Source organism: Corvus brachyrhynchos, unplaced genomic scaffold (genome assembly GCF_000691975.1).
Source record: "Corvus brachyrhynchos isolate BGI_N302 unplaced genomic scaffold, ASM69197v1 scaffold115, whole genome shotgun sequence".
In the NCBI taxonomy this organism is placed as follows: domain Eukaryota; kingdom Metazoa; phylum Chordata; class Aves; order Passeriformes; family Corvidae; genus Corvus; species Corvus brachyrhynchos.
Window position 1 is genome coordinate 16,467,307 of NW_008239553.1, and position 27,596 is coordinate 16,494,902.

At 34.2% G+C, this 27,596-nt stretch overlaps 1 protein-coding gene across 5 annotated transcripts in view; it reads left to right on the forward strand.

Annotated features, from left to right (window-relative positions):
- The first annotated feature begins 3,247 nt into the window (after positions 1–3,247).
- DPH6 (diphthamine biosynthesis 6) overlaps positions 3,248–27,596 on the forward strand; it is a 224,693-nt gene continuing 200,344 nt past the window's right edge. For all 5 annotated transcript variants that reach the window (XR_001864418.1, XM_017741784.1, XM_017741782.1 and 2 more), the window contains exons 1-2: positions 3,248–3,342; positions 5,617–5,810. Coding sequence is in view for 4 of the 5 variants with exons in the window: in XM_017741784.1 (XP_017597273.1) it covers positions 3,273–3,342; positions 5,617–5,810 (264 nt within the window). In the remaining variant the exon portion in view is untranslated. The remainder of the gene's footprint in view (positions 3,343–5,616; positions 5,811–27,596) is intronic.

Below are 27,596 nucleotides of genomic sequence, written 5' to 3' on the forward strand. Positions count from 1 at the left end.
AAATTCAGCTTAAATGCTTTTTTTCATTTTATATATAAGACTTTGTCTTTCAGGTTTATTTACTTTGATATTCTCTTAAGCAGAGGAATGTGTTAAAAGGCAGGATGGAATAAAATCCTATAAACAGGTTTCTAACACAATTGCTATTTTAATGGTCTATTTTACAAGGGTGGATTTAGTTTCAGTAATAGTTTTAAGAAGAGTTTTAAAGAGACATCAAAGTGTCTGAAGTCTTTGTAACAGATCTAACCAAAGATCAGAGGGGAAAAAAAGTATTTGAAAAGTGCTTCTTACTTTTGCAAAGGTCAGGATTATGTATGAAACTGCTTTAACCTGGTTTTTTTTTCCTTTTAGAATGTTTGCCACACTAAAAGTTGATAGTCTTGTTTTAAGGTGGTATTTATGGGGTAAACCCGGCATTGTGTTTTGTGCTAAATCATAGACATTTTAAAGCCAGTCTTCAACCTGAAATATGATGGTTTTCAACTCTTTAAAATTCTTCTAGATTTTTTTTTAACTGTAAATGGTTATACTTGTCTATAGAAAGTAATTTTGCTCAGAAGTCTTTTATAGGTTCATATCTTCATGATTATCCTGTTATTTTCTTCTGGTATTTTGTCTATAAGCCTGCTGTTAACATACTTGCAGCATTATCAAAAAAGAACCCCAACTGGCCTCACTTTGGAGCTTTCTGTAAAAAGGCCTTGTGTTTTTTTTTATGATGACAATTGAGGGGGATCCCCAGGCTATCACAGTACTTGCCTTCATCTGTCTTCTGTGGACTGTGCTGAGTCCACCTTCCTCCCATAGCATGGGCTGTCTGGTGTCATTTGTCTTAACCATATTGTGTCTTACAGTTAGTTTGGAACGTCATGTAGGTAGGCACCTTTTTGTTTGTTTCTTGGTACTGTTAGTTTTTAGGGCTATGGTAAATAATACTGAGACTAAATAACAATACAGTAGTATGTGATTCAGTAAGTACAAATTTCCACCTACTAACTGGTGGTCCAATGTAGGCAGTATGGACATAATTGCATCTTGAAACATCTTTATGTATATATATGCACATAAATTAATTGAAAATATTTATTCTTGTGGCATTTTAATTTTTGATTTTGATTTCTTAAAATATTGAAATGCTGTGAACAGCTTAGGCAATTATCTATTGTCATACAATTACTTTTCTGAAGTGGTGTTCATAGTTAAAATCAGAACTAGTGGGAGACTTTTATTTTTTAGCATAAAGTCATTCAGAAAGAAAAGAATATTTGTCTCATGACTGTTAAGCATGAAAGTTCACATTATGAAGTGAATAGATTTTCAAGCTAACAAGAATGGTATCCAAAATTAATGAATGTATGATTTTAAAATTTTTTTTGTATGTCTGTGTTATAGGTTAGAAGAAAGTTGCAGGTGTGCATGAGAAGGATGTTAGGTAGAGATGGAGCCTCAAAGTAGGAATCTATTATATTTATATTTACTTTTGTTTTAGCAGTGAAACAGAAGCAACTGCTTTACGAAAATCTGTTAAGTACAAAAGGATGCCATGTTATTTACACTATTTCTACTTTAGATTGTACTTACACAGCAAATTAAAGACAGCATACAGAATTTTAGCATGGATAAAAGCAGAAATTGAGAGGAATAGCTAAAGGGTTACATTCCTGTAAGGCGCTTCCGAGCTCTTGAGTAGAGGGCTAGATAAAAGGGGGATCTTAATGCTGGAAATTCAGAAGAAGTTTGTTTCAAAATTACAGAATCATTTAGGTTGGAAAAGACCTCCAAGATTATCAAGTCCAACATTTGAGCGATCACCACTTGTCAATCAGACCATAGCACCAAGTTCCATGTCCAGTCATTTCTTGCACATCTCCAGGGATGGTAACTGCACCACCTCCCTGGGCAGCCCATTCAAATGCTTGACAACCCTTCCCATGAAGGAATTCTTCCTGATGTCCAACTTGAACATCCCTGGTGCAGCTTGAGGCCATTTCCTCTTGTCCTTCTTCACTTGTTTTCAAGGGAGAAGAGGCCAACCCCCACCTTGCTACAACTCCTTTTCAGGTAGAAATAGTAATAGTGTGATCACAAGGAACACATTGATCTATTGTAGCAAGGACTGCTTGTACTATCTGTTCTCCTGTGCATGTCTCGGTGATTCTAAAACAAAATGCAGTTTTACAGAGCTTGTATAGATCTCTGTTGCAGTTCCTGACCTGGTTTTTGTGCCTTGGCATTTAAGGAAGCTGCACAGAATCTCCACCTGTAGTTGTACTTTGAAGGCCGTGAGTTTGAACGTGGATCTTTTAAGCATTTAAGCATTCTTTTAAGAATTCTTAGTTTTATTGTAGATGTGATGTTTCTTTTTCTCTTGATTAAAATCCATAGAAATACTTTTTCAGTTACGCCACGAGAACAGGATTTTTTCCTCACTGATAGTGGAAAAGGTTCTGGTAGATCTTGAATGAATGTCAAAATTAAATGTATCCTCTGTGTTGGAGTATCTTCTCTTGGCCTCAGACAAGAATATGGTTATTTTTGCTTTTATATATTTTTGCTAGCAGTAATCATTTTTACTTGCAGTTAAATGCATTAAAAAATTTATACATACAATGCAGTGTCAACTGAAGCTACTGCCTGTAATAATTAAAGTTTTTGAGAATGGGAAGTATGTTCAAAATGTTGAAAGTTTAAGCAAAGTATCCCATGAAGGAGAAATATTATTCCTTACATAAGGTCAATAAGGTTGGAGAAGACCTTTAAGATACTGAGTCCAGCCATTAACCTGACACTGCCAGTCCGCTACAAAAATGTGTCCCTAGGCAGCACCTCTACATGACAGATCTAATTTAAAAGGATTACTGATGCTGGCAACTTGCTGGAGCAGATTTTGGTTTTTTTATCCAAGTTAACTAGTAATGAATACAGAGTAATTTGTCTGGAGTGGAAGACAGTCTTTGAAGAGATTCCAGTGTCAGTGTGTCTTCTTCATGTAACCTCTCAGATGAATAGTAAGATACAAATATGTATGGGCTTTATGGTTACTGTATTCAGGCACTACACATATATAGTAAATGTATGGTGAAATCATTCTTTTTCTACCATTAATATTCTACAGCTGTTTTCACATTTCAAAACTTTATAACCAGCTCCAGTAACACTAATTTTTGAACAGTTAGGCGAAAGGTATAACGGAATAAAACTTTTATCTGTACTTTTAATTGCCACTATTTTCTTTTTCTTACAGTGGTGGGAAGGACAGTTGTTATAATATGATGCAGTGTGTTGCTGCTGGGCATCAGATTGTTGCTCTAGCCAATTTAAGACCTGCTGAAAATACAGGTATGAAAGCCACATATCTTACAGGAAATTTAAAAAAATATGTATTAGAAACAATGGAGACACAGCTGTGCCTGAATTAAGTTTGTTTATATGTTTTTATGTAGTTTTGCATATTGAAGGCCAATATGGAAACTTAGGTAGAAAAAAAGAAGATGCTATGGAAGGGTATTAAATGTATTTTTCCATAAAGGGGAAAAAAAGGCCCACAAGAATAGAAGATCAATAAAAGAAAGGCTTACACAATTTGAAAATGAGAATACAGACATCCTGGTGGTAAACAACAGGATTGTGTGAGTTCAGTAGCACAAATGCTAAAAGGTAATAGATGATGTCATCAACCAAAACTAGCAGTGTACTTCTAGAAATGCTTTAAACTGGTGCTAAACTAAATGCTGTAAACCATTCCAGCTGCCAAAAATGCACCATTGTGCTGCTGCTCATCCATTTTTATCTTTGTTTGTCTTTCTCCATTATTCTAACCCAGCATCTGTGAACTGAATTGAGGAACTGATGTGGGTTGGTATTGACCTTGATGCACATATTTTCCCTGCTTTTTTCCTTCCTTTTCGGTTGGACTGATTTTTTGGTCAGTTCCTCACAGGCTCCACCTTATTTCTGTGAAAAAGGATGGGGCAAACTCAGGTAGTCAGTGGTGAGGTGAGAGCGTGAGCTAAGTACTTGTACGCCGGAATAAAGCACAAATTGAAGTGAGACTTGAAAAGCAAGTGAGTTGTTTCCAGTTGGTAGGGGAGAATGTTAAAGTATGTTAAACTAGGTTCACTGTTCAGCATATGTTAAGCAATTAAATATGATATTTGGTAACTGCATAGTAGGAGGGTATGCAGAAAGGGAAGGAAAAAGGGAGCTGCCATCACAAATGAGTCATGGGCAGAACTGGCAAATGCTAGGACAGTATAGGAACAACTTCTTTTCTGGGTAGCTAGGACATAATAATCTCTAATCTTGTTGAAATATGTTGTCTTCAAACTAATTTATTCACATCAGAAATGTAGAAAGAATATTGTCATTAAAATCATAAAATGCTCTCTTTAAGTGTGTAGTTGGAAATTTTATAGAAAGTTAATTGAGGTGCTTCAGGCAATAGTGGATTCAATGCCATTTTTTTTTATTTTATCTTGTACCGCTGTTGCCTGGAGAGTCTCAATTAATAAAGAAACTGTGTATTCTAAGCAGAATATCAGTTAAAGACCTTGTCATTTTCATGTATGTTGAAATCACTGAATTTTCTTTTAAATCGACTCTTCTGGTCTAGGTTGGTTAGTTGTGGTTAGGGGTTTGGATTTGCCTCTTTTGTGCAGAACCAGGATCTGTTGTGTGGCATCAAAGGTGACATGACCTAATTCTTACATCACAAGTTAGTTACCTTGATCAATGTTACAGACCTTTTTCTTTTCAAGATGTGCTACATAGGTATACAGCAGAAATTTGTGGTGTCTCTATATAAATTCAGAGAAATACCAGTGTTACAAATTAGCATTAAAATAGTGAACTGTGTTAGCTTGTAATAAAGTGGAAATTTCACCAATAATGTTGTATTACTTTATCAATCCATTTGAAATATTATCTAAAAAAATTATATGTAAATGGTTTGTTGTATAGCTTGAGATGTGATTCTAATTCGTGATGTCTGCATTTTAGCTGTTTTTTCTTTATCTGCTAGCTACAAACTGCTTGTGAGAAAATTTGGTTCATTTTTTTCTCCTGGTTAGGGAAATAGCTTTTTGTTTATTAAAAAATGTCCAAACATTACAGTGGTCTACTTTTATTCTACCTAAGCGGAGATAGTCTCCTTTCATGATGACCATGATAACAATTCTAACAGTAAAGTTTTTGTAAATTTTGACAACCTATTCCTTATTCTCAGTGTTGCAGTGCATTATAAATTTCTTGCTCTGAGTATGTTGAAATACATCTGTGTTTGTGCCTCTGACCTGTGTTCCTATTAAAATTACCATATAAATAGGAGCAGAATTGGAACGATATGAGATTTTTTGGATGAAGCAGGAAGAAGAAAAGACACCACAATTTGCAAATAGGCAGCATGTTTGTGACAGATGTCTTCCTCTCCATACGTCTGTTGGGTGGAGAAATCTATTTTTTTTCTTTCCATGTTTATAGTGGTGTTGTCACCAAACATCTGTTTGTGAACTGAAAAATATTAACATTTAGATTTTCTCAGTGCTTTGTAGTATTGTGATTATCTGTAATTGTTGAAACAATGTACCTAATATGGTTATTTCTTAATTGTGGCAGGGCACACTGATGAATTGGACAGCTATATGTATCAGACAGTAGGACACCATGCCATTGACCTGTATGCTGATGCATTGGATTTGCCACTCTATCGTGGTTTTATAAAAGGTACCAGTGTAAATACTGGCAGAGTATATACTGCATGCCAGGAAGATGAGGTTGAAGACCTTTACCAGCTCATGAAACTTGTTAAGGTATGCTGATTGAATATAATTACATAGTTGGGGATAATTATATTGCTTAGCTCATTTAGGAATTTAAGTAAATGATCCACTTAGGTATTTAAGGAAAGCTTTAAGAAAGAAATGGAACACTTTTATTTCTATTCTTTTCTTCTTTCTTGCCCTGTAAATATATAGCATAACTTATATTCTTCTTCCCTGATGTAAATCACGCTTATTATCCTCATTTCAAGCCAAAACCTTTTTCCTATTTAATAAAAACACCTTGTGCTTGGCATGTACGACAAAAAATGTAATTGTGGCTATCATCTATAAATAGAATATTTAGGTTATTTTGCATTTGAAATAATGTATCGCTTGATTACTGTAATGAGAAATCTTTTGTATTTTGTGCATTTATCAATGTATGGAAAGTAATGTCTAGACATCTCTATCTGAGTACACTTATGATGTGTAAACCAGAATCTGTTATTTGTTTGTGTGTTCCAGATAATTTGCCAGGTATTACAGAATGTTTTACAACGATAGATTCTGGTAGCCCTGTGATTATATTCTAATATATGACAGAGTAGCAATAATGTATATCAATCAATCCTTTTTAGCTATAAAATCAATTAAAGGGAGACGATGAGCCCACCTTCTAAATCACTTGAAATTTATTCTCTGTTCTTTTTCAAAATCTTTCATATAGTACTTTATTTTCTACCAATATTAAATCAGATCTCATTGAAAAAAATAGAAAACCTCCCGTTGGCTCTAGAGGTTTTTCACAATGTTTGAGTGATACGCTATGTTCATTCCAGCTAATTGTGTTGATTACTGCAGTGTACAGTACTAAAACCAGTACAATGTTCAGAAAATCGTAACTGTTATTTTAAAGAAAGTAAATATGTAATTTTATTGATCAAACTGGTATAGGCTACTTTCTGAAACTTCAGGTAAAGGTGTTTGTAGCCTTCAAGTCAGGTATTGAACATTTTCTAGTTTGCTTTCCTTCATTAAAATGAGAATTGAGATTCGTGAACCTAAATACTTCAGGCTCTATTTTGTATTCCGTTAAAAAAAAAAAAAATCAAATTGCAGATAAGACCTAAGAATGTGGTTTGAATGCAGTGTGCTTCCTGAACCATTTTGGAGTCAAATGTTGCATCTTCTAAACACTTTGGCAAGAAAATCCTGTTCTTATAAAGTAATCAAGATCATACACCTATGTTGGAGTATGAGACTACGGAACAGGAGAACAGTGCATGTAGGTGGCACAGCCTTGAGTTGTGCTGGGGAGGTTTACGTTGGGTATTAGGAAACGTTTCTTTGCTGAAAGGCTTATCAAGCTTTGGAACAGGCTGCTCAGGGAAATGGTTGAGTCACTGTCTCTGGAGGTATTTGAAAGTTGTGTAGACTGCGTGCCTAGGGTTTAGTGGTGGACTTGGCAGTATTAGGTTAATGGTTGGAATTGATGATTTCAAGGGTCTTTTGCAACCTAAATGATTCTATGATTATGCTCTAGAGTGCTTCACAGAGGTTTTAAATGGAATGTGCATATCCTGCAGTACAGGAATTGAAAGAAATATGATACAGCAGTTTTAAATTATTTTTGAACCATGATAGTATTAGAAATTAGAAGGACTGGTATCTGCTGTCTCTTAAAGCTGCATACTAACAGCTTTCTGCTGCTGGGTAAGGTAATAAATTACTGATCAATTTAATTAAAAATGGGCAAATTAGTGGCAATTAAGATGATACTTCCTTTACGATTCTTGCTGTCTTTGGAGGAATGGATCCCTTACATAAATTAATGCTAGTGTTAAATCTTGACAGCTTCTGCTTTGGAAGTTTGTACATGGTAATTATAACTATAGCTGAAAGAGATGTTATCATGTTGTCTGGAACTAAATAACTATTTCTTTCCTGTATAGAAATATTAATTCCACTATATGATATCTTAAGACATAAATATTAACAATATACTGCCTTTATGTTAGACTTTGTACAACGATGTCTTTACAGTCAAACCTAGCTATGAAATTCTGATACAAAAATTTCAGTAAATGTCTTGTGTATTTTGATGAATAATTGCAAAATTATGAGGGGAAATAAACTACAGCAACTGTGGTATTTTAGTTTTAAGAAGAGAACTAACATTTTTCTTCTGTGTGTTAGCAGTAACTTTGAAAGCTTCCTGGTTATATTTTTTCACATTTTTTAATAACTGCTGTTTAGTAGCTTTACTGTTTAAGTCTTAATCACTGAGGATTTTTCTTTAGGAGCTTTTTTCCTCAGACGTTAATAGTTTTAAACAGAGAAGTCCATTTGCCTTCTCCTGAAGGGAGGGGATGAATTGTGTGGAAGCCTTGTCAAAACCATCTTTGAGTGATTGTAATTTTAAAACACTGGTCAAATAACATAGCTCTTTTTTTCTGTCAAATGGTTTGGGGCCAAGACTACAGGAAAGGTGTGTCCAAATCAAAATCACACGGTGTACCTTACTTTACCTTGTAAAAGAATGCTTCTATTGCAAGTGCTTATTTAGTAAAAAATTAAAACAAAATACTTCTTAAAAAAACTGTATGAATTTGGACATATACAATGTTTTTAAAAACAGTATTTTGAGAACAAGATTTCTAAAAAATGAAATATTCCCTCATAGTTCTGGAAAACCCAGGACAACAGTCCTCTTCTAGTTCATGTGACTCAGTGAGTGGTGCTGACTGTCAGTGACTGTAAACCTATTAATTTTATTGTCACAAACCCGGGTGATTGATAGGTATAAAGGAAATTTATATCTATTTTCTAGTTGCCTAATGCCATGTTTTAGGATCTGTATTCAGTATATATTGTGAAACATATCAGAGTACTTATATGATGTCAAAATGTATCTTACTATGCAGTGTTCACCTGATAGTAGAATATTTACTTCAAGAGACGTGTAAATCCTGAACTCTAAAGAATAATTTAATCTCCTCTCAATGTTACTGAATAAGGAATACTGATATCCTTGTTTGTTCCTGTCCCTATTGGAAATTTTCCTAGCCAAGCCTGTAAGCACTAGAGTTTCTTAGTTACCTGAATTATCTTTCAGAGTTTTTATAATGGTGCTGTCTTTGAAATGTGGTGGGAAACTGTATTTCTTTTCCTCTAGTGGCAGGAAAGACTGGAGCATAAAGGCATTTTTGTGAAACTTTCCTACGACATCTCAATTTAGGCAGTATTTAACTGTTTTCTCTCTTTTTCGATGTAATTATGATCTTGTTCAAATAATACAGTGATGTTTTATGCAAGCACATACAGAAGTGGTATTAGATGGGTTGAATGTTGGATTGTTTTCTGTATCTCATGGAACTATGGCTAAACTTTTGTTCAGGGCAGTGGCTGTAGCAGCTTCCAGACTAAACAGATCAATGCAAGATACTTTATTTTCAGTAGACAGTTCTGTCCTCTTTCAAATTTCTTGCCTTATCTCCTCTACTCCATAAGTCTTTGCCTTTGATTGGTAAGTTTCCATTGCTGAAGTAACTTGCAGAATTCTTGAACTAGGTAAAAATGTTTTTCTTCTAGGTTGGTTTTTTTTTTCATATTTTTCAATGACATGCTTAATTACTTGATTTTTTAAAAATTACTATTTAAAAAATGGATTCTTTGTGTAGTTTTTTTATATTTCCTCATGTTTACTGTAAATCATGCAAATGGATTTTTAGTGGATTTTCAGTTTCCACTTGTCGTTTCTGTCAGAGTCCTTTTTGTTGTGCCCTTTGTGGATTTAGAACTGGCAAGCTTTCAAAAAAATGGAGTTCACTTGAAATAAATTTATATATTGGCTCTCAGGACTGAAGAAATATTAATTATGAAATCATCCATTTATCATCAGCTGAAAAATAAATATTAATGTTGGATATATTGGTTGTGTGAAACATTTGAATAATAGCCTTTGCTTATGGCACTGTTTTATTTTATCAGTAATGTGGAAGGGAGAGAAAGATGATTTCTTTTCTAAAATATCATTGCATTCTGGAACAGGGATGTTATAACAGTCAGTCACTAAGAATAAGTAACAATTTTTTCATTACAGAAATAAAGAGCTTAATAATACAGTGTGATTCCTGTGTTTAGTAATTACTTTTTTAAAACAGGGTCATGATTTTTTAAATGGTCCCAGTCTGAAGTTCACTGAAGACAGAAAGTATCCCCGTCTGAGAGTTAAAATTGCAGTAACAATGCCATTTTGACTGTTACATAAGATATTTTATCTTAGACAAAGTACTTGAGCTGTGTGGGTTCAGGTGGAATAGAAGTAACTTGGGTCCTATTGATACTCAGTGAAACACCCTAAGATTTCTTCAGAAAACAGTTCTTCAGTGTTTGAGATGAAAGGGTGAAATATAATGTTATTCTGTGGCCTTCAGATAGGGATTAATTCCCTCAAGGAACATAAAGCTTTCAGTTGCTTGATATTGCTAATAGTCTTCCATGCTAAGGAAACAGTCTTTCACCCTTCTCCACAATTCAGCTGCTGTGGCCAACGGGTGAAAAGAGTTCTCAGATTCAATGTGATTGCTGACTTTCTGTGGCTTTTGTACAGACAAAGGTTTAGGTGTTCCTACCACAAAAAATACATGAATAAATGTAATGTAGTATTCTATCACAGCATTGCTTCATTGTCTGCTGTTACAAGATGCGTGTAAAAGAAACTGTAAAGTATATAGGAATAATCACTTGGTTTTTAGATGTCTGGTGTACGTGGCTTCAGTTGTAGCATGTACATGATAAAGACTAGTAGTGTACTCTTAACTCATACAAATAAGGTTTGCAGAATTTCTTAGGAATCTTAAAGTAGCCAAATAATTATTAGTTTTAGAATCCTGATGTACTTGAAGAATCTGTAATCTGAGGTCCTCAGCATGCTCTTCACCAAATTACTTTTGTAGTTTGTGAGTTCATACAAAGTAGGTAGCTTCCCCCTCTCACAGGGAATTCAGAGAGTTCAGAAGTGTGCAAAAGAGTTTTGTTGTAGTAATTTCACATGTTTTCATTGAAGAAAATCTGGTATTTTCCATATTATGTTTTGAATTATCTGTAGATATATAGATTAATTTCTCAGAGTTGTATTTCTCAACATTTTGGAGAAAGATTAAATTATAGCAAGAGATATTTTTCTTTATACTGAATTTCCAAAATAAATCACTCCTCCATAATTTTTCTGCCTACATTGTGATTATTGCAAATCAAGAATACCATGCCCTTGATATATTAATAGATTACCTTTATATGTAATTCAACAGTTGAAATACAGAATTTTTATATGGCAAGTGAAATTACACCATGAGTATTGAAAAAAAATTGTAAAAAATCTTCAATGCCCAGTTGAGGGAAACCGGAAGAGGGAAATGGAAGTTTTTGACTGGGTCCTTTACTCGTCATGTAGATTTGATGAACATTTGGAGAGCATATCTCCTAGCACAGCTCCTTTTGTTTTTAGATGTGGAAGTTAAATGGGAACTTTTAGAAATTGTATGAAATGGTTGCCTACACTGACAAGAAATAAATAACTGTGCTTCTTGATAAAATAAGATTTTTTTTTTTGAGAGAGAAGATATTTGCTGTGTTTTTTCATATGCTTAGTTCCTCCACCTTTTATAATGAGTAAATTTTTATCTGCAAGGATTTGGATTGTCCCTTTGCCCTCATCGTGTTAAATGATTACATTTTTAATCAACTTGTTGTTTTTTCTTTTAATTAATTCTGGATTGGTATTCCATAGCTTTCTTCACCTCGGGGATGACCATTGTCATTAGCAGTGAATAAAAGTGTGAATGAAGGGAAGAGGGTAAGAAGTAATTGCATAGTTGGCAGTGTTTTAAGCAGTGTAAAATTAATTATATGTGTTGTTTCATTCAAAACACAAGGTTTGTTGAGTTTTTGGGGGATGGGTTTTGTATGAATTTCAAAATGAGATGGGAACAAGGAAATTTTTTAATCAACAGGATGCCTGGAGTTCTGTGTGTCTCATCTGAACTGTTCAGGCAGGGTCAGGGAGTTTTTTCATTGGGTTTTTGTTTTTTTTTCTTTTCAGAAGGGGATCTTCAGCAGTATCTTTGAGGTAGTTTCTTACTGTGAGAAATGTTGAGCTTTATGTAAACAAAAAAGTCGCTTATTTCTCCCTGTTAGGTGCGTGGAGTTGTTTTCACTCACTGCCTGTCCTGTGTTAATATTGAATAAGCAGAGACAGTCAGGCTGGTGGTGAAAGATGGTAAGCAACCCTGAGGGCTTGTTCTGGTCAGCTTGAAACCTCTGATTGCCAGGTTTTCCTAATTTCCCATTTCCAGGGCATCTCTAGTGTGACCTTGCCTGCTGAATATGATGTTCTGCGTTGCAAGATTCTCACATACATTTGGGAATGGGCAGCCAGGCATTGTTTACAGGACGCCAAATGAACCGTGCACTCACAGCAAGTTTGATAAACACACATTTCCTCCTTTTATCAGTGAGATTGCAGAATGTGAAGTATGAGTTTCCAGTTTTACTCATTCCCTTCAGACCTTTTCCTGTTTAAAAACCAAATCTCACTAATTGGATGATGATACATCCTTAGATTTTGTTTTGCCTTTTCTGTTATTGTTGTTTTGAATTCAACTTACTTGTCACTGACATTTTATTTATTTTACCTTGACCAGGTTTGATGGACTTTCAGATAAAAGCTTTCCATTTGTTCAGCACAGAAAAGGTTCATCCCTATAACTGTAAAGTGAATGCTAATTAACAGTAATGACTTCTAATCACTTTGCTTTTATACTCCTTCAGGAGCACAGCTATTATCCAATGCAGTTAAGTGAAATGCTTGTATATGAATCAACAATGCTGTATCTCTTCTTGTAGCTATTGCTCATAATCAAGCTTTGAATAAATTACGGTAGTAAAATTGGTTTTAATGTGTTCTATTGCATAGGCAGAAAGGAGCCTTAAATATCTCGTTAAATATCTTGAATATTTAGAGAGTTATCTAGTAACATTTTGGCATTCATTATTGTAGTTAAATGGAAAAATGAATTAAGATGTTTAAGTCAATTCTGTAAACATTATCAAAACTTTTTTCATCATTTGAATTGTATTTAAGTGGTCTGCATAGATGCAACAGTCTCCGAAGAAGCTCCATTTTGGATCCAATTGCATGTCTCTAGGAATGCACTGCAAATTTCTGTCTTCAAATGCAGTTAAGTTTTACATGGAACAAACATGTTTTATAGCTTGAGAACTTCACCTGTTTTAGCCTAGTGTCATAGAGTATATACAGTAGGTTAATATACATTTATGCATTTTTTTATCAATACTGTGTATCTAACAGACTGTTAGGTTTTTTTACATGTATGCAAATTGCCTGTCTGCCTGCAATCATATACAATTAAAAAAGTGTATAAAAGTAATACTAGTGAAATTTTTATCAACAGCTGGAAACAATAAGATGAAACTTTGTTTTAGTCTAGACTGCTAGAAACAATGCTAATGAAGAGATTACTAGACTGGTAGAACGTTAAGCAGTTTTAAAATAATTCTGGTTTAGGAACAGAATTAGGCTAAAGACAATATATGTGAATTTAAAATTTAGCAAATTTTTCCACTTAGCATTGCACATACAGGGTCTGTTTGGAAGGCAGAAGTGGCAAAACGTGGATGAAACCCATTTCTGACATGAACATTAGTTTTTGTTTTAATTTATCTTTTATTAGTAAGTTCCTTGAAAAAATTTCTTAAATCACTTAGGAATTCTAGGTTTCAGTGTCTGGCAGGGAACTGGGGTCTTGCTTAGTCAATATATTTGTGTTGTCTGGTTTTGCAATTTCTAAAAAACATTAGATTTTCCTTTTCTGTGGCAGTTTCCTTTCACGTAGTACATCTGTCTTTGCATGCTTAGAGACACAATTCTTTCACAGTTACCATCACAGTTCTTATGGATGTGGATGTGAATGAGTATCCACAGGCACCGTCTGTGGTTTTGATTTTGTTTGTTTTGTTCATTCATTCACATAGCTTTAGACAATTTTCTGGTATGTTTCATTTGCTTGAGCATCTTTTCTGTTAACATTTATTCTTTGGTTTATTATGAAATCGTTGTCTAATGTAATTTCAGATTACCTTCCATATAGTACTCTTTAAATGTGAGTTTGAGTCAGTGTTCATAAAAGTCCTGGGTTTTTTTGCTGTGGTACTGCAAAATATGCTGCTTGTGGGTTTGGCTACCACAATGTGGAAAAAAAGTAGCACCTTTCTTCTCTAAAGTTTCATTAAATGTTTGATACTATCCATATCTTACTTCAGTACTTCTGTTTCTTAGTTGGCATCTTAATGCTTTTATAATATAAAAATGAAAAATACAAAACCCATTAATTATTCTGTACTTAGGTAGCTGGCTGTTTTATATTGTTTGTAATTCTCATTAGGAAGTGCTAAAACACATTTCAAAATGTGTTAGTGCTTAAAAAATGTAATTGGCGTTATTTCTAATAAAATAAGATCAAAGACAGGCAAACTTCTATATAAATTAACAGTAAAACATTTATCAAATTTGTTTTCATAAATACTTGTATCTCTGAAGCCCATTTGTTGTGTAAAAATCATTTTGCATAGATTTACTGAGGTATTTACGCTGACTTATTTAACATACTTTCCCCTTTCATATGAATGTCAAATATACAGCAATTTCAATGTTACATTATTTTCAGCTGGACACTTGCTGGTTTTGAGCGTTGTATTTAAAGGTAGTTCTTCTGGAAAGGGTGGGATTTAATTTGGTTTATGTTATACCAGTGTTACTGCTTTCAAAATAGAAATGATTGATTTGTAAGTGTCATGAAAAGGAATAAAACGGAACTGGCCTTTTACACTGTGAAAGGACTGTATAGTGTGAAGATATTCTTTCTGTTGATAAATTCTGCCTGTGGAAGAATTCCATAACACTCATCACTCATTTTCATATTGATTATGAGTGGGATTCCAGTAATAGGTGGCTGTTTGCAAAGGATAAGGCAGACGATGGTTAGTTACCTTTTCCACAGAAACACTACAAAGGAAAATGCCAAATGTGTGCACTGCAGTATTCCTATCAGCCTGACAGTCTGTTACATGAACTTTTCTTTCAGTCCATTTTCCTTCAGAAGTACAGCTTCAATGTTTTTGCCTTATTATTGTTTTAGGTTTAGTGCATTTGCATGCTCTCCTAACTCTGGATTCTTTCTTTAGTCAGTTATTTATTTTCCTGACAATCTTCCGTACTTGGGCCCTATCACCATTGTAACTGTTAAAAACTGATACAACAGTGCCCTCTGTAGTTTCTCGCTACATGGTTACTACCTGCAGCTGCTTTTGAGCCTTTAGGTGAAGAACAGGATGTTTAGACTTATTTTTAGCTCAAAGAAAAGCCCCTTTTTTCTTAAGGAAAGATTTTGATTTTTCCCTGACTGTTTCATATGCAAGAAAGGGAACAAAAGAGGCTGTTCTGAGTCATCTTTTAGGTTTATAAGATCTCCTGTCATTATGTAGTGCAAATCTAAAATTTTATCAGGCATTCATTCAAGGCAGTCGTTAAAATGACTGGACGGGATTTTCTGAGTTTTCTAGGCTTTCCTGAAGCTTTTGTTTGAAGTGGACCTTCAAAACAAAATAATTTTAAACTTAGTTCCTTTGTGCTTGCTGCTTCTCCTAATTTAGATCTTACATGATCTGCCAGGGACTGAAGACATGCTTGCCAGCAGAGCACCTAAGCTTTATTAATGATGTTATTTTAATTCACACAGCGACTGAAGTAATTGTTATTCATTAGCATTGATTTGTCTCCAAAACTCATTTACAATTTAGATTTCTCATTTAACTCATTGTAGCTTAATATGCAAATAACTCTTTAGTCTGTGTTTTCTACAGAACTTGTTGGACAGGTTCAGTATTGAACACACATGTTCCCTGCATTCACATATGTGCACATTCACACTCATGAGCTGCCATTTAAATATTATAAACTACAATAAAAAAGAATGACCTTTTAAAAAATAAATGCTTTAACTACAATTAGTTGCTTCTGTAACAGCATCATAAAAGTCACCCTGTGAAAAGTTAAATGGCTTACTTTATGATGGGGAGTGTTAATGTACATGTAGAACACACTCTTAATGCACTTCCATGAGATGAAATTCATCAGTCATTGCAGTAAATTATAGTTAATGATGTAACCATAGATGGCTATTCAAAACATTCCTGTATCTCTAATGATTTGTGTAAAGCACGTGACTGACCATGTGCCTTAGTTCCTTTGGAACAGTAGATGGATAAATGCACCAGCTTTCTGCTTTTGAAGACCATTTCTTTCTGCGTAACAAGTGATAAGAATTTTGGTGGAGTAAATAATACATCACAAACCACTTGCAATATTTGAGATATGGTAATAAATGGTGAGGAGGACTAATTTAATATTAAATTAGGAGGTGAGATGCTTCAGAAGTTCACTGTGTAGAAGCTTTAATTTTTTTCTATTTTATGGGTAATCACTATCCTCTAGTCATATGTCAACTTTTTACCATGAGATTTTTTTATACTGAAATGTTACTGGAGGAGGCAACTATTATGGTGTAATGTGCACTGACTAATCCAGAAAATACCACATACTTAATATTTACTATATTGTATCCAGTAATAAAATGAAATGACAGAAGTAGAAAGCTCACCCATGTTATTTGGGTAAAGCAACTATTATTCTACGGGCAGAAAAGTAATGTGGTCAAATAATTTTACGATAAAGATAATTTGGTTAAAATTACTTTCTTTCACTCTAAATTTAACAGAAAATTTAAATCAAGCTTAATTCTTGCACCAGTTGCATAATTATTGTTAATCTTAAATATTGGGGCAGGGTGGAAGTAATTTTTTTTAATGAGCCTCTTGATTCATCAGAGGGTTTTTATGGTAAAACAAGTATTTTTTTTTTTTTTTTTTTAAACAGTATAGCCAAACCATGGATTGTTACAATTTTTAAAGTGATCTTTAAAGTTTACTTCATGAAGGAAGGGTAGAAATGAGTATTAGGAAAAAAAGGTGGTATAAATTTCTACTTTAAAGTAAATAGGTACTTTGGAGAACATTTTAATATTTTTAATGGAACTTCATCACAGTTTACTCTTTTAAAATAAATGTGTCTTACAGATCAGTGGGAATTTTGCTTAGAAAAGGAATTCTTCATTAAAATAATATTTTAATTAAAACATAATTTTGTGATTTGTTACAAGTGTGATCTGGTTAGCAGTGATAGAAGGTTTTAATTTTAAACTGTAACCTTTGAGATAGATAAGATGTTGTTCATTTGGAAAAATGAATAAGGTGTATTTTGTTGCAATTATACTTGCCAGTTAAGATTCAGCATAATTAAAATAGTGATGAATATAGATTACAATGTTGGAGGCAATGAATTTCAGCTTTTCTGTCTACTGAGAACTGGCATAACTTAGCAAAACTGGGCAAAGAAGTAACAGAGCAGCTACTGCAGATGCTCATAGGAAATACCATGTTTAGTCCACATACTTTTATGTTTTTACTTAAAATGTCAATGACTTTACCCCTGAAGTACGAAGCTTCTTTTCATTTAGTTGGATTATGTGATCTGTGTCTGAAGTCTTTCATGAAAGAGAGTATGTGTTTAAGGAAAATCTACAGTTGAAAGTAGTTGTTTTCAAATAACTTGCTTGAAAAGATCATTAAATTAATTTCAAATGTTCTTTCACAAAATCTAAGGTGATGCAGAGTAGTTAAGAGTATTTCTGATGATTGTCTTAATTTTCATTTTTAGTATTTAACTCTAAAATAGCAAAAAATGTGAAAACTGAATGTTGGGTATATATTTTATACATAAAATAATAAATATATATTCCAATTTACTTGGTTAACAGTTGCCTACACAATAACACTAGTTACATGAGGAAAAACAACTGCTTCAATCTAAAATGGAACATTATTTGACATAGCAAAAGAAATACTGACTTTCCTTGCTGGAGACATTTATGAGACTCTTTTTAATGACCCTAGGTCTTATTATTATGCCTTTATGGTTATATTTAAGTTTTAAGACTTCCTTTTTTTAGGGTATTTTTTAAAGACTTTTTAAAATTTTACTTTCTTAAGACATTCTTTTTTTCTCTCGAACTTGATCATATGAGAGAGAATCTTAGATGACATAATATTTTTAAAGGAAGACATTAGTATTTAGGCTTTACTTGGTTACTTGATGGCCTGTTTTTATAGCTACCAGAAATATAGATAATATCCTTCAGAAATACAGATAAAATTACTGTGAAGTGCCAGTAGATACCAAGGAGTTAGGGACTGAAAAGAAATTAACACTTATCCTTTGAAATACTGTCTTACAGAGCTGTTTGTTCTACATTCCTTAGGCATTTTGCTTTGCTGTGTTGTATATTATCTACAACTCCCCTTTTTTTTTCTTTTGTTCAGTTGGGTTTTTTTATACAGTGACTTGATAAGTAGATGGATTCTGGCCTTTTTTTTTCTTTGTGGTGTACTTTTGGTATCTAGAACAGTGATACCATTGTATTTCATGACGGCACAGTTTATTACAGAATATGTCATCCAGCCGGTAGATTAAACTAACTGGCTTTGTTGTCTTGGCTTTTTCCAACTTCTTTGTTCCCTAGCCAATGTATCAGGATTAATCTGTATAGATATATAATATTTTGTAGAACCTGAGTTTAAATTACAATGTTTGTGATTTTACAAAGCTAGTTACTGATGATTTATAATTACTGGGATTAATTTATTAAACTTTCTTGTTCATATAATCATGTTTCATTCTGCTACAGTTTGTCCAGTATTTTTTTTTCTTTCATATGCCTTAACTCTCTTTAGACCATTACAGATTTCCAGTAATTTGGGTGGTTTTGTGCTATAGCAACCCTTTTGGCCACCTTCAGGATTAGCCTTATCCTTTGGAGACCAGTCCTGTGTTCTCTGAAACTCTGTCAGTCATTATTTATTACCCACTTGTCATTGTGACTTATTCATTGCTTACATCACCATTCTCAAATGTATTGCTTTACAGAAATGGTGAACAGTGCTGTGAAGGAAAGATCAATAAATGCTTTCAAAGGAAGATTTACCCTGAGACTTAGATCTTCTTTTTAATACTAAATCTGTGCTATTAGTTCTGAGATGGTTTTAATATCTTGACATCAAGTACCCTGTTTCTCAAAATGGAAAGATGCTATTGCGTTAACTAACTTTTGTGGAACAGGAGGGCTTTGGCAATTAAGTTTTATAGTATAAAACTTTCCAGTTGTCAATACTTTGTGTATTTCCCTGAATGCTTATCTCATGAGCTTGAAAATACACAGTTTCATCACCTAAGAAAAAGTGATAAAACATATAATAAATGCTTGAAAATATTTCTTTGAATTTTAGTGATACTGGTTTTTGTAACTGCACAAAGAGAGGAGAGGGCTTATTTGAAATTGGAAAAAATAGAAAAAAAATCTACTTCTCCCCACATCTATTTTAGTTGTTTTGAGAGCTTCGTGACCCATGCTGTTTTTCCAGAGCATCCAATTTCGTGTCATATGGTCACTCTTGACACTCTTTTAAAAGTTAGTCCCTCCAGAAAACTGTTTGAGTATATATAATATTAAATTTATTGTATGAGTTGCATATTCAGGCAGCTGAGAATCTGAAAGTGGCAAATGCAGAATTTCCTGCTTTCCTTTGTATATCTTCTACTTCAAATAAGCTGGAAAATCAGATTTTAATCATACTGTATTAAAGATTGTATGTTGAAACCTGCTGGGAGGAAATTAAACAAAAATGTCTCATGGGTGTGTGATGTTTCATAATTTTTTACTTCTTGATTCTGCAACGGTAAATTTTTTTCCATTTTTGAAGTGACAATAAAAAGATTTATAACAAATGTGCATGCACACACACATGCACACACACTTTGGTCCTGGCAGATGAGGAAGCTGGAAACCTATGCAACAACTTCTCTAACATAAAATGAGGGAGTGCCACATATAATTGGCAGCGTACGACTATTTCATCAATAGGAAACGGTTTCATGGGCTAAATTTTTGTATTCATAAGATGATTGGGTGTTTCACTGGGAAGTTTTGTTCAGTCTATTCATTTCTTCTTTCTCCTCATAGTTGCTGCTCCATCAGTTGGTGGATATTCTCAGTGTTGTTTTATTATCATTTGCTCCTAATATGGTTATATCTGTGTCATTCCAGCCTTGGAATATTCATGTTCTCAGTAATTATTTTGCTAGGCTGTCAGAATTTTGGCTGGGAGAATATTCCTGAGAAATACAAACTGAAGAGAAGGTTTGTCAAATTATATAATATGGGTGTAGTGCAGTACAGAATAGGAACTACTTGTTCCTTGGCCATTGCTGCAGTAGAAATGTAAAGTAATATAGTTCAGTATATTGAAATATGCACTCTCCAGTCTTAAAGCGTGCATTAGCCAGTGCTGTAGATAGTGTCATGTACTGCATGTTAGCAGTCTATATTAGAGTAGCCTGCTGTTATTTATCTTTTCTATATTAGTAGTTAACCTACTTCAGACTTAAGCATGAGTCAAATTCGCAGAAACATAAGAAGTCTTTCTGGTATTAGACTTTCATATTTGATCAAAGCAATATAGCATGTGAAAAATAATAATAAAATACTTAAATATATAAGAAACTCAAAAGCAGAAGCTTCCTTGCTTCCAGGCTTGTTTTCAGTCAGTGGACTGGCATGCATTGTGGCAAGCATTGTTCTGCTCCTAATTTCTGGGAAGTTTCCTTTCCCTCGCTTCTAAAGTCTGTCAGAATTTTTTCCCTGCTCCATTTAGGACTCTGTGAGCTACATGATATGCTAAGAGGATAGCACAATTACAACCTGTTTGTAAAATACCTTAACTGAAGAAATGAGTAAATTGTATTTAAGTGATTTAAGATTGCATAGGAAAGTTTCTTCTCATCCTGTTCTGCATTCTCTCATTCATTGAACTTGCAGTTTTCTGATAACCTAGCAGTCATGTTTTCAGGTTTTATACATATATTATGCCTTTGGTTGCATTTTTGTTTTTAAAAGATACTTAGAAACTTCTATTGAAGAACTGGGACCTTCTTACATAGAAGTTTTCCTCGAAGCTGATCATTAGATTTTAAGTTGTCTTCATTCCTTTTTGGTGGAAAGTATTATCATTTGCAGTTTTCTCTTCACACTGAAAACTCATAGAATCCATCCAGGTTTAGTTTTCTCCTCAAGATTTTTGTTTCTTCTTTGTACAGAAAAGGTTCTCTCCACACTGAATTAGAATACAAGTTTTCACTTCTTTCGTTGAGCAATTGTATCTGTATGAGGCAAGGGTCATCTGTAAAGCCCAACTTCTTATTCCAGTAAAATGTAAGACTCATCCTTCTCTTTGGTCACTGTTTATGTTTCAGTGGTTGGTCTGTTTGACAGGATGTTGCACTGTTGTTCTTATGGACTTTAAAACATGTGAAGTACATTCAATTTAATTTATTAATTGTATCTTGTTCAGAACTCTTGACTGAGTCCACACTTGCAAGTCTCATGTTATTTCATGTTATACAATAGCACTTGATTGAAATGAGATTGGGATCATCCTTGACCTCTTCCTTCCAAGCATGCAACTACAGGGGAACAGTGTGATAGTATGCAGTGTAAACAGAAGGCACTGGTTTAAAACACCCGAGACATGAACACTTCTCTTTTGAAAAAATGGTATTTGTCAATAAAATAACAATTCAGGTTGAAAGACTAATATAAATATTTTGCTTCCACTAAATGAGACAAAAGTATTTGTGGGAAGACCACACTTACTTTGAAATGGGTAAGAAAGCTCAATTTTGCAAATGTCTGCTCTGAGAACTGGAAGGGGACTGAAACCTTAATAAATGTGAATGCCTCTGAACTTCTACCATTTCTAATATCCTTGTCCCTATCTGGCTGTTTTAGTTTTCTTTTCTCTTTAAACTGTTTTTTTGTGTTACTCAGTTTGTGTGGGTCTAGACTCAGAGACTGTGACTTGGTTGGTAGATCCTTTGGTTAACAAAATACTTCTGCTCCTTTTAAACAGATGTTTCCCTTTTCCTCTTATCTTTTCACTGCAGTCCATAGTCACTTCTACCAAGGGCACAGGTCATGATATCTACTATTTGCAATTTTAGACACCTCAGTCCTCTGAAACTTCAATTTCTGTATTAAAAAAAGCAACCCCATAGTAAATAATTGTAGCGCCTGAATTAGAGAAGGGGCATACGGCTAAGAACCCACAAGATAAAATTAATGCATATACCTTTCAACAATAAACCGTTATGGAGATGCTCTTTTCAGTTTAGGCAACACACAATTTGGGAAATTCTGATTCATGCAACATTGTCTTCTAACTAAATAATCAGGTTGTTCTTAATCTTGGAGAATGCCATAACAATCAGCCTGCAGTTGAGGAATGAGTGAGGAGGGATGATAAAGGAAGACAGGCATTCTCTTCTCTGTGATGCAGCCGCATACTGACAGTGCCAGAAAATATTCAGCTTGCTTTGGTACACGCTTTTAAAGATTGAGAATCTGAATTGTAAAGAAAATGCAGATAGCTTTAGGCAGAGAAGGTACCAAAGGGATCTTTGATGCTCTACCTAAGTGATTTTATCTTTCTTGCTATCCATTTCCTATTAAAACAGCACATACAGAAATAATACCCCTCAAAATATTGTTGGGATTGTACTGTGACGCTGAACTAATGTTTGGTATTTTTTAAAATGTCACTTAAAAAAAAAAAAAGGAAAAAGCTGACCAGAGGAACAGTGATTAAGATTAAATGTGTAAGTTTGAATTTTTTGCGTTTTCTTGGATTTATTTGTTTCAATATTTTTTGCTTGTGGCTGGGATGGGAATAGAAGAACTGTGAGAAATGTTGGAGTTTAAAAAAGTCAAGCATACTTTGGAGGCTATTGGAATTTGGAAGAGCAGGGGTAAAAGATGAACATATATCTCTTCTTGTTCTTCGGTAATGACTCTACGTCATCCATTCTTCTGTGCCTTTGGAATAGGTTCAAGATCAATTTAGTTAACAGTTTTCTCTCTTGGCAGGGTTCCTGATTTTTCTTCTTGGTCTTTTCTGGTCTACAACTTTTCCTGATACTTTTTTTTCTGCATAATTTTCTCTGTTTCTACTTTGAAGTGCCTCTCCTTACATTCTCTCTCCATTGTTAAACATTTGCCTGCATTTAATCTTCTGGTATCACCTGAACAAGCTGTATTTTTTTTCTTATTCTTTAAAACATTTTGAAGCTGCCAACCTGTCTCCCTTCTTCACCATACCTTTGTGTTCAGGTACCCTTTCTGGTACTCTCATGGTGACTAAGGACACATCTTCCTGGAGAAAAGCCTCACTTTCACCCAATTGGAAGAAATAAAAATAAATACTCCTCTACCCCCTATTTAGACACACATTTGCTTTCAGATTTTAAGGGGGCATAATGGCTGCCACTCTGCAAGCAAACTGGTGCTACAGCCCTGTTGACAATATGAGATGTCAGAACTTCAGAAGATTGAAAATATATTGCCATTTTATGCAAGCTAATAAAATAAAGCAAGATGGAGCAGATTTTAGGATAACATTATGTGTTTGGAGACTTTTGTAAATTTTTTTTATGTTAAGATTTGCTGGAAGGTGGTTTTTTTCTGTAATTTTTAAATTGTTGCTCCTTTACAGAAAAATTTTCTGGCAGTTTTACTTTCCTATATATTTCTCTTTTGATTTTGCTATTTCTGTGTTGATAATTTTGGTTTACTCTTTTACCATGTCTTTGGCACATTATCATCTGTCTTTCTGTTACTTCCAATCTCCTTCTAAAAATCCTTCTTTTACATTTCTTGCTTAAGGAAGATCCTCAAGCTGTCCTTTCTTTCTGCTACACAAATTCTCTCTACCTTGTAGTAATATCCCCTAAAGTGTGGTCTTGTCAACCCAGATTGGGGCAGTGTTGCTTCCATATATTGGCATTTCCTGAAGGCTTTCCACTTACAGCTTTACCTGGGTTTAGGGTAAGTTAGACTTTACACGGATGTGGTGTCTTAGTGCCTGGTTCATACTTGTCTTGTTTCTGGTATAAATAGCATTGTATTTTGTTTCAGAAGCATCAAGCCTGTTTAAAATGGAAAAGTTGGATCAGGTTTGCCTGGAATACTTGCGTGAGAACAGATCATCTCAAACGTCTTTTTTCAATGTAAAACCCTAATGAAGTTTTCAGGTTTTGGCCAAGCATTTCTGTAGAAAGTGTCATACTAGTGTTTTGTTGTGAAGCTGGTTTGCAGTTAACTGACTGAAATGCGGAATCTCCATTACATAGGAAAAAGATTTCCAAAGATTTTTGGTGACAATGGAGGAAAATTAGCTACTGAAATTTCCTGTGAGACAAAGGAAAGCAGAAAATTGGAATATTTTTCTGTCTTCCTGAACTTGAACAGGTGATTCTTCTGAGAAAATGGCTTTGGGTGTTTCGTGCTGCTCTTTCTGGATCCTGTCTTCTGGCTGGACATGGTTGAACCACGTTGTCAGTTTGGGACCATACGCATAGGGAAAGTCTGTTCCTAGGTTCACAACAGTTTGCCTGGGGAACTGTATTTAAGAGCTTGGACCACACAAATGCAGACTCTGGTGGAGCCTGTTAAGAAAGCTGACAGCAACCTGGGAAGAAAACTCCTGTATTAACTGGAAACTGGCCAAAACCAATTGCTTCTTATAAAACACTTAAGCTTTAATGCACTGGCATTTCTAATGAAAAATTATTGTGTTGGAAAATCTTAGGTGCATTTTAGCCTTGAAGTGCTACTGTGTTACTATCACCAAGTAATAATGATAATCATGGAATCATAAAATGATAACATCACCTTCTTCTCCCTATTAGCTTTGTGTTCTCGTCCCTAATATGAAATGAAGCAAGATTGCTTATAAGTGAAGTTACTGTATTTTATCATCTTTGCATCCAGTGTTTTAAGGTAGTGTTGATAGCTGAGGTAGCCTGCTGGAGGTGGGAGGCAAAAGTGCAGTGATGAATTGCCCATTTTAGAATACTACTTAGATTTGTTCTTAAGTGTTTACATAACAAGTCTTTTTCAAATTTCTTACTAATAACAGTTTGTATTACTACTATATGACCTGAGGCCATCTCTGATTGCATAATCAGTTATAGTAGAATATGCATTAATTATTAGACTGGAAAGACAGTGAATCACACATAGACTATACAGTAAGCTAAGAACGTGTCTACTGGTAATCAAAAGTAAAAGGAGATTCCTTCCTGTGTGCATCAAGACTGCTAGAAGAGCCAAAGTACTCTGTTCCCTGCTCTACAGAAGGAGCAGTGCCAGTGGTTCTTAGAGGGGCTGGGGTGTTAATCCCTGGCCATGCTTGCCACTGTATTTAAAGCAGGGCTTAGGATGCTCTTCTATCAGGCATTACAGGGGGCCTTTAATTTTCATGTCAGTTTGTAGAGGAATTAGCTTTTTTTGAGTAAAACCCCATAATAAAGACAGGAGATAAAGGTACGTCCTTTCCAAATGCCTGAATAACAGCTGTACTGAGGTACCCTCTTAATAAAAAACCTAACTAATTTTTAGATGTTTGTTAGACATGATTTTTTTCCCAGGTGGTCTATAGTCTCTGTGAATATGCCTACATTAATAGAGAACATTGGCTATTTCTGATTATATCTTTACTAAACTCTTCAGAATAGGAAGTCTTTGGGTTTAAAATATGATACCTTAAAATACTGCATTTTAATAGACAGATAATGCCATTAAGAATGATACAGAGGAGGATTATATCTAGTGTTTGCAACTGTTTTACAGACTGATTTTTAGGTATTGGACTCAAATATTGAAATTACCAAGGGATGTTTTGTGTCCTGTATCCTTCCAGTTGATTAGGTTGCAGAATGATCCCTTTCTGACCAGAAATACCTAAAAATTGCTGTTAAAAAAGCAGTAAACAATGGAGGAGTTTTACTGAGTGCTTTTGTTGAGTAAGTGCCTTTTCCATAATTGCAAGAAATTTTAAAGTCAATTTTTTATACTATATTGTAAATTATATTTATTAGAAATAAAATTAAATACCATTGAAAGCTATTGAAAATGCAGGGCAAACTATGAAAAAAGTCATGGGTATCTCTGCCTCTACATTGTTGAAACCTGGTTTTCTGGAAGTACTCAAGTACTTTTTTATTTCATTCCTATGCAAGAGAGAAGGCTGCATCAGAGATTAAAGAAAAAAAAAAAGGGAAAAGAAACGACATTCAGTCATACCAGTTAGTGGTTGCCTACGTTGCAATTTATATAGAATTCTCTTCAAGTAGAATTCAGACTGAGTTTCAAGTCTAGGCAGAAGTTCCAAAGTATTACTTAGCTGTCATTGTTCCAGGCAAGTACACTTCATGAAGGCAGGTAGGTCATTAGGAGTTAGAACACTTGCTTTGAAATAGATATTCTGGGTAAACTTGGAAGTGAGCATAATTTAAAAGCAGTAGGCCCTTCACTTTTAATTTGCCTTAGTTTGCTGAACTCTTTTACAATGGATTAATATCTGGTTCTATTTTTTTTTTCAATTATATGTAGTGATTACATATCACTATATGTAATTATATATAAATCTAACTATGTGTAGTTTTAGAAATTGTCTTTTGGGGCTTGTTCCTTCATGCATTGGGCATAATTGCCCAATCATCTTCGATGAATTTTCCGGAGCACCCATTTAATCTTTCTAATAGGGCACTTGCAAAAAGTCTCTTAGGCAGAATAGGTAGAAGTATCTATGGATAAGAATCCTCTTTTAATGGAAAATGGATTTTTATTATAACTGTTTTAGCTCCCAAGCTTGTACATGTAGTGTGATTGCCCATGATACTGAATACAAAATCAGCTCAGATTTCTCTTTTTGAAACCTTGGGGTTCCTCTGGTGTGAGGGGCTGGTGTGGTGGTAGTAGTGCTTCTCCAAACTGGTTACCAATCTTGCTGATTTGTTCTTTGCCATTGAAAACAATGGAAGTTCTTGGTTAAAAAATGGTGAATAAGTTTTCCCAAGTTTGAATGTATCTGGTTTCAAATTTGTCTGAGAGGATTAACATTATTTAGCCTTGCATTCCTAGCATTAAGTACTACAAAAAATCAAGACACTTTAAAAAATAATGAACTCTCTTTTCCCATCTTTTAAAAATCCGAGTGATGTTGAATCAAGCTTGATTAACCAAAGAGTAAATGAAGGCCGAGGATAAGAAAGCGTAGCTCTTAATATTTTGAAAAAAATAATGATAAAATTACTAATGCAGTTAGATAAATTAGTTACTGTGCCATTGGTACTGTGGTTTATGTAGCAATCTGGAGGGAAAGGATGGAGAGAAGAGTGGTTGTATTGTTTACATTCTGCTTTTTATTTGTACCTGATAAAGAACAGTAAATATTGGCTCTAATGATGAAGTCATCTGTATTGTAACAACAAATAATTTGCATAGCACTGATTTTACAACAAATTTTCAAGTGTTGTCATACTACTGGTTATTCAGTTTGTTTAGGGGTTATTGTTCATGCATAGAGTCCTCCCTCAGAGAGAGAGACCTAGTAGTCATTGCAATTGGTGATAACTTCCAAAATTTATCCCATAATTCACATGCAGCATGGATAGCAGTGATTACTTAGCACATTCGAAGAATTTTTTTAATGTTATGGTAATACTGTTATTTTCAATAAACCATCCAA